Below are 7,994 nucleotides of genomic sequence, written 5' to 3' on the forward strand. Positions count from 1 at the left end.
TCAGAATCAGAATAGGTTTATTGCCATTTTGTCAATGAACAAAATTCATAAACATAGGAACTTGTCCTGCTGGTGATTTTATGGAACACAAACAACACAACATTGAACAAGGAATACAAAACAGCTACCAGATATATAGCTATATATATATTAAACAATAGGTAAGTAAAGTTAAAATAAGAGCTTTGCCTTTCACACCTCAACAGTCCGATGCAGCGACCGCATCACTGCAGACGCTGCACTGATCCGCCTGTCAATCTCACGCTCCATCCTTTTTGGAGAAGACCCTAAGATACTTGAACTCTACCACTTGGAGCAAGGTCTCTCCACCCTCCTGGAAGGGGCAAGCCCTTTTTAAAAGATAGCGTTCATAGCGTACATAATTGATTGTTTAATAAAAGTATAGTTAAACCAATGATTTTCAGGTGTTTATTAAATTGACATGAATGTAGGCCTATTAGTCTCCTGTCATGTACAAAAACTTTGTATCAATTACATGAATTCATTCACTTTCTTTCACTTTCTACCGCTTGGTCCCGTTTAAGGGTTGCGGGTGACTGGAGCCTATCCCAGTGACTTTGGGCTTTAGGCGGGTAAACCCTGGACAGGGGCCAGCTTGTCACAGTACAAGCACAACATGTTTTCACAATTACATCAAGCTCACATCATTTTAATCATCGATATCAGTAAATGTTATATGAACAGGATTTTACTATAAAGTTTATTCCTCCCATCTCCAGAGACACATTTTGATGACATTAGAAGGTGGAAAGTGAATCAGATGTTCAGATTCTGCTTATTTAGTGTGCAATCTACATGATCTAGACTCTTTAAAAGCAGACCCGAGACAGGTGATGGTTGTTAATGTTTAATACGATTACTTTTTAAGATGTATTGTTATTTTTGGCTTGATTTAATGACAAAGATAAAGCTAAATTTTGGGCTTGTTGCCATTCATTACTGTGCTGTTTCTTTCCTTCCGTAATGGCAGCCTCAACAAAATTCAACAAAAGTCACGTGGGTGCAGGAGCTCTATTAGCAAACTAAAATGTACTAAAACAGTTTTGGTCCAAATCCCCCAGTTACCTTTGAATTAGTAGTCATTTTTACATTAAGAGAAAATAAAAAACACAAACAATTGTTGGTGCCTGTTTCATAAAACAATACAGAAAACAAAACAAAAGGATCAGTTTCTAAGTGCCATTACTTAACCTAAATTTTTATATTGAATCATCACAGCCAAAATTGCTGTATGGCAAATTCCCTTTTGGACATTACAAAAAGACAAAAAACACAGTAATGTCAAATAACCCCCCCTATATATTGCATCACCAACCACCACTGATTAAATATACATAAATACTAATTTAGTACTAATTTATTAAGCTTAGTCCATTGATAAAATCATTTTTTCATTTTTTTCCCTGCCGGTTCAGTCTGGTCGATATTGTCCTGTCCATCCCTGGTCTAGTTGGTGCTGGAGTCCTGTAACCATGGAGAGGGTCATTAAACACCTGAAGCACAATATAATGTACATTGTTCTCTCTCACAAGAATGCTGTATCTTATTCTTAATATGACAAGTTTTTAATTGTGTTGAACTGCTTTGAGAAGAAAAGCAGAAACTGAGGCAACCTTACCGGAGGAATGTTCCTCTGTTTGCAAAACTCGGAAAAAGCCTCTTCAACCTGAGTGTTTCCATCTGAGCTCTTGCCGTAGAAATAGATCCATTTCTCAGAAAACTGTTTTGGCAGGAGAAACTGAGAAACCTGACAAAATCATTACATCTTAAAATAGGCACAATTAAAGTGAAAATAGAGAAACGTCTTGAGTGCTGACCTGCTCACTGGGGATCTTGAATGCTTTCTTATTCTCAAACTTATTATAGAAATACACTTTGTCTATGGGGTTTTCTTCTTTGTTACCAAAGTCAAACTTAGTGATCTGATAAAAAGAGTTTAGTAATATTGTTTTTAAAACAAAAACATTTAAGTACTTCTTACTTACAAAGTGTCCAAAGTCATCTTTATCTTCACCAGCGATCCTATTCACCTGTTCAGAGCCCCATGTCTTGTTCTTGGGAAAAAAAGAAATAAAGTTAGATAATACAGCTGGTTGTATTACATTGCAGTGATTGTAGACAAAATAAACCTCAGAAAAAACATACATTTGCCTCGACATCTGTCATTTTTGTCTTTCCTAGATGCTTGTACAGTTTTCGAGAGAGAACGTTCTGTAGAATTTCTTGAGCCTTAAAAAGACCATTGATGTTCTGTAGAATTTCTTGAGCTTTAGAAAGATCATTAATGATCTGTTGAATTTCTTGGGCCTTAGAAGGATCATTAATGATCTGTTGAATTTTTTGGGCCTTAGAAGGATCAATGATATTCTGTAGAATTTCTTGAGCTTTAGAAAGATCATTGATGTTTTGTAGAATCTCTTGAGCCTTAGAAAGATCATCGATGATCTGTTGAATTTCTTGGGCCTTAGAAGGATCATTGATGTTTTGTAGAATCTCTTGAGCCTTAGAAAGATCATCGATGATATTTCTTTTCAATGAAGATGTATCTTCGTATCTCCAGTGGAGTATCTTTTCAAAGATACCATCTTAACACAGATAAACACACATAACCATCAATATAGTGAAAATATGATTGGCAGAGGTAAAACCCAAGACTGACCTGTGAGCTGCGTGTAGTCCTCCATGTTGTCTATCGCTTTGGAAATCATGAAATACTTATCTGCTTTCAGAAAAGCATCTTTAATCCTGTGGTTTATATAGTTTTAATAAACGTTGTGCCAAATTACATGGTAACACAAACTAGCATAAGCCTAAACATACTTACATGACCTCAATGATCTTGTTGGTTTTGTGCTGATAGGCCTTTCTGTGGAGAGAAGCCCTCGTATGGAACATTTCATAAATATTTTCCACCTCCTTGACATGGTAAAGCCGTTCATAAATATTAGATCATGTTTTGCATATTCAGATGTACCATAATTCTTTCTGTAACGCTGACATCTCAAACCTTGTCTCTTGTGCAGATCTGCCATTCATTGCCCACCTTAATGACTCTGGCAAACGTAATGTAGCGATTGTGGTCAAAACTATTCTTTATTCCAAGGTGATAGGAATCTCTGTTCAAATAGAATCAAAGGTGAAGTATAAAAGGACATTAATCTGAAGTGTTTTGAAATCTACCAAACCTGGCAAAATAGTCAAACTTGTCCACATCAAGGCCACTTCTTTTGTTTGCGACAATCTCGTAGAGGAAATGCTTTTCTGATGGGCGGCCTTTGTATTCTCCCTATAAGAATTTCACGCATTGTTAGTCCGAAGCAATCACAGTAAACCAGATTATGTAACAGTTTACCTTTTTGACCGGTCCATTGATCATCTCTTTGATAAATTGTAGGTCATCATCCTCTGTTTTCTTCAGCTTCTTCAACTCTTCCTTCTCAGGCAGCTCCTTCAACTCTTTCTCCAGGTCATATCCTTCATTTTTTAGTTTGTTCACAATGTAATCAAACATCTTAATCGACATGTCCTCATGCTGTAGTGAAAATATTACTGATTATTACTTTAAATTAATACTTCATTTATTTGACCAAATATTTTCCTTACTTTCCAGGCAGTGCCAGGTCGAGCTTCAGGCATGAACATTCCATCAAACAAGTGAGAAAATGGCCCATGTCCTTAAGAAATATCAAACGATGCTTAAAATAATTAAATATTACAAGTGTGTTGTATAACCTTTCTGGTGGAGGATTTGCAATTGCCTGTCTCATGCCAAGTCACTGTTCAGATCTTTTGGTCCTGTTCACTGATTTAATGTATTCAAGGTCATTTTGAGAAATAAAATCACCCAATAAAATACCTGAAAGACTGGTACATGTAATGCAACACAGTGAAACATTCAAGGCAAAGCAATTGACATCGACATGAAGACAAGCAGATCACTAAGTGTCACTCACCCAGATCATGGCAGAGACCAGCAATTTCCACACAAACTATGTCTCTATCATTGATTCCCAGTTCTGGCTGTTTCTCCTTTAAACTTCGCACAAGCCGTCCTGCTAAGTGGGCCACTCTATAAAATATAAAAGAACTCTTAAATTACACAATCCAAGGTCTGTACATTTTTTTGCTTGACTGAACTTGATGTTTGTGTGCGTTTTGTACTTACCCGAGTGAGTGTTCAAATCGGTTGTGGGATGCTCCAGGATAAACAAAATAGGCTCCTCCCAGCTGTTTGATGTATCGAAGTCTCTGAAACTGAGGCGTGTCTATGATTTTGACCAGAATAGGGTGGAACTCCATATGACCATGGATGGGGTCATTAAACACCTGATGAAGCACAAACCAAAAGCTGAAACTAAAAATAGCAAAGAAATATGGAGTGTTTGGTCTTAAATGAATGTTACAGCCTACCTTTGATTCCATTGTTGATGATTCAGGTACAGATTGTGCTGCAGAGGGATCTTTTTCACCAGGCTGTGTTTATACATAATATTAATCATATTTTAATTTTTATATATATATAAATATATAAATATATATATATATATTTATATATAAAAAAAAATACAATATATATATATATATATATATATATATATATATATATATATATATATATATGGGTAGTGGGTGGGGGAGCCCAACGAGATGGTGAATGACGAGCACGTAATGTCAATTGCACCGCACAGTGGCATGGGGAAGGCTCAGAGCTTTCAAACGATGTATATTATGTCGTTGCAGTGGCAACAGCTTTATATTGTTTTTGCTCAAAATATTTTTTTTAATAATTATTTTTAGGCCCGAGTCCCAGCAGGACATAGGGCCTTTTTGGTAACCCAGGACTAAACCAGGACTAAACCAGGACTAAAACAGGACTAAACCAGAACTAAACCAGGACTAAACCCAGGACTAAACCAGGATTGAAACAGGACTAAACCAAGACTAAACCAGAACTAAACCAGGGCTAAACCCAGGGCTAAACCCAGGGCTAAACCCAGGACTAAACCCAGGACTAACCCAGGTCTGGTCTTACTATGGTGCTGGCAGGTCTGGACTCAGGTCTGGACTCAGGTCTGGATGCAGGTCTGGACTCAGGTCTGGACTCAAGTCTGGACTCAAGTCTGGACTCAGGTCTGGACTCAGGTCTGGACTCAGGTCTGGACTCAGGTCTGGACTCAGGTCTGGACTCAGGTCTGGACTCAGGTCTGGACTCAGGTCTGGACTCAGGTCTGGACTGCATTTGGAAAGAACTCATTTGGAATTCAAACTAGAGCCACATTTGAACCTGGTTTACATATAACCAAATCTGTTTGTAGGCGCGGTCCCAGTCTAAAACAGGTCTAAAGCAGGCCTTAACCAGGTCTAAACCAGGAATAAACCAGGACTAAAGCAGGTCTAAACCAGGTCGAAAGTAGGTCTAAAGCAAGTCTAAACCAGGACTAAACAAGGTCTAAAGCAGGTCTAAACCAGGATTTGGACCTGTTCTCACTAAAACTTTGCCCAAAATTTGGGATCTGCAAAAAAAAATTGTTCTTTACGGTCCATTTTTTTGTGCGTTAAAAATTGCACGACATCCCTACCGACAATGGTCAAAATACATTGCGCCAATGGAGACGTCCCAACGTCAACTTTGTCGTAGAGCTATAAAATTTGGGACACGCATTCCTCTCGTGAGGACAAAAAAATATATTACTTTGGCCACGCTCCCTGACTAACAGCTGCCATCTTGATTTGAAAATGATTCAGGTACAGATTGTGCTGCAGAGGGAGCTCTTTCAACAGGCTGTGTTTATACATAATATTAATTATATTTTAATTTTTATACCTAACAGCTAAGACTGGAAGTCTATGGGTAGTGGGTGGGGGAGCCCAACGAGATGGTGAATGACGAGCACGTAATGTCAATTGCACCGCACAGTGGCATGGGGAAGGCTCAGAGCTTTCAAACGATGTATATTATGTCGTTGCAGTGGCAACAGCTTTATGTTGTTTTTGCTCAAAATATTTTTTTAAATAATTGTTTTTAGGCCCGAGTCCCAGCAGGACATAGGGCCTATTGGCAACTGTCGCATGCATTTTTGGTAACCCAGGACTAAACCAGGACTAAACCAGGACTAAAACAGGACTAAACCAGGACTAAAACAGGACTAAACCAGAACTAAACCAGGACTAAACCAGGACTAAACCAGGATTGAAACAGGACTAAACCAAGACTAAACCAGAACTAAACCAGGGCTAAACCCAGGGCTAAACCCAGGACCAAACCCAGGACTAAACCCAGGACTAAACCAGGACTAAACCAGGACTAACCCAGGTCTGGTCTTACCATGGTGCTGGCAGGTCTGGACGCAGGTCTGGATGCAGGTCTGGACTCAGGTCTGGACGTAGGTCTGGACGCAGGTCTGGACGCAGGTCTGGACGTAGGTCTGGACGCAGGTCTGGACGCAGGTCTGGATGCAGGTCTGGACTCAGGTCTGGACTCAGGTCTGGACTGCATTTGGAAAGAACTTATTTGGAATTCAAACATGTAACTCATTTGGAATTTACATATACCCAAATCTGTTTGTAGGCGCGGTCCTAGTCTAAACCAGGTCTAAACCAGGTCTAAAGTAGGTCTAAAGCAAGTCTAAACCAGGACTAAACAAGGTCTAAAGCAGGTCTAAACCAGGATTTGGACCTGTTCTCTCTAAAACTTTGGCCAAAATTTGGGATCTGCGAAAAAAAATTGTTCTTTACGGTCCATTTTTTTGTGCGTTAAAAATGGCACGACATCCCCACGACAATGGTCAAAATACATTGCGCCAATGGAGAAGTCCCAACGTCAACTTTGTCGTAGAGCTATAAAATTTGGGACACGCATTCCTCTCGTGAGGACAAAAAAATATATTACTTTGGCCACGCTCCCTGACTAACAGCTGCCATCTTGATTTGAAAATGATTCAGGTACAGATTGTGCTGCAGAGGGAGCTCTTTCAACAGGCTGTGTTTATACATAATATTAATTATATTTTAATTTTTATACCTAACAGCTAAGACTGGAAGTCTATGGGTAGTGGGTGGGGGAGCCCAACGAGATGGTGAATGACGAGCACGTAATGTCAATTGCACCGCACAGTGGCATGGGGAAGGCTCAGAGCTTTCAAACGATGTATATTATGTCGTTGCAGTGGCAACAGCTTTATGTTGTTTTTGCTCAAAATATTTTTTTAAATAATTGTTTTTAGGCCCGAGTCCCAGCAGGACATATGGCCTATTGGCAACTGTCGCATGCATTTTTGGTAACCCAGGACTAAACCAGGACTAAACCAGGACTAAAACAGGACTAAACCAGAACTAAACCAGGACTAAACCAGGACTAAACCAGGATTGAAACAGGACTAAACCAAGACTAAACCAGAAGTAAACCAGGGCTAAACCCAGGGCTAAACCCAGGACCAAACCCAGGACTAAACCCAGGACTAAACCAGGACTAAACCAGGACTAACCCAGGTCTGGTCTTACCACGGTGCTGGCAGGTCTGGACGCAGGTCTGTACGCAGGTCTGGATGCAGGTCTGGACTCAGGTCTGTACGCAGGTCTGGATGCAGGTCTGGACTCAGGTCTGGACTCAGGTCTGGACTCAGGTCTGGACTGCATTTGGAAAGAACTTATTTGGAATTCAAACATGTAACTCATTTGGAATTTACATATAACCAAATCTGTTTGTAGGCGCGGTCCTAGTCTAAACCAGGTCTAAACCAGGTCTAAAGTAGGTCTAAAGCAAGTCTAAACCAGGACTAAACAAGGTCTAAAGCAGGTCTAAACCAGGATTTGGACCTGTTCTCTCTAAAACTAAAAATTGTTCTTTACGGTCCATTTTTTTGTGCGTTAAAAATGGCACGACATCCCCACTGACAATGGTCAAAATACATTGCGCCAATGGAAACGTCCCAACGTCAACTTTGTCGTAGAGCTATAAAATTTGGGACACGCAT

General features: G+C 39.6%; 1 protein-coding gene across 1 annotated transcript; it reads right to left on the reverse strand.

The window, feature by feature from the left end:
• LOC140363315 (deoxynucleoside triphosphate triphosphohydrolase SAMHD1-like) lies at positions 1 to 6,503 on the reverse strand. Its single transcript, XM_072449810.1, has 15 exons — positions 6,347 to 6,503; positions 4,432 to 4,494; positions 4,187 to 4,347; positions 3,975 to 4,090; positions 3,625 to 3,695; positions 3,374 to 3,553; positions 3,207 to 3,307; positions 3,029 to 3,137; positions 2,846 to 2,937; positions 2,681 to 2,766; positions 2,167 to 2,606; positions 2,007 to 2,075; positions 1,839 to 1,943; positions 1,640 to 1,768; positions 1 to 1,485 (listed from the first exon to the last, which is right to left on the reverse strand). Exons 1-15 carry the CDS (start codon positions 6,347 to 6,349, stop codon positions 1,468 to 1,470), a joined length of 1,743 nt encoding a protein of 580 aa, XP_072305911.1. The 5' UTR covers positions 6,350 to 6,503; the 3' UTR covers positions 1 to 1,467.
• Between the last annotated feature and the right edge of the window lie 1,491 nt (positions 6,504 to 7,994).

The sequence above is a fragment of the Eucyclogobius newberryi genome, unplaced genomic scaffold, assembly GCF_026437365.1.
Source record: "Eucyclogobius newberryi isolate DKJ021-1_F unplaced genomic scaffold, fEucNew1.0.hap1 SCAF_17, whole genome shotgun sequence".
In the NCBI taxonomy this organism is placed as follows: domain Eukaryota; kingdom Metazoa; phylum Chordata; class Actinopteri; order Gobiiformes; family Gobiidae; genus Eucyclogobius; species Eucyclogobius newberryi.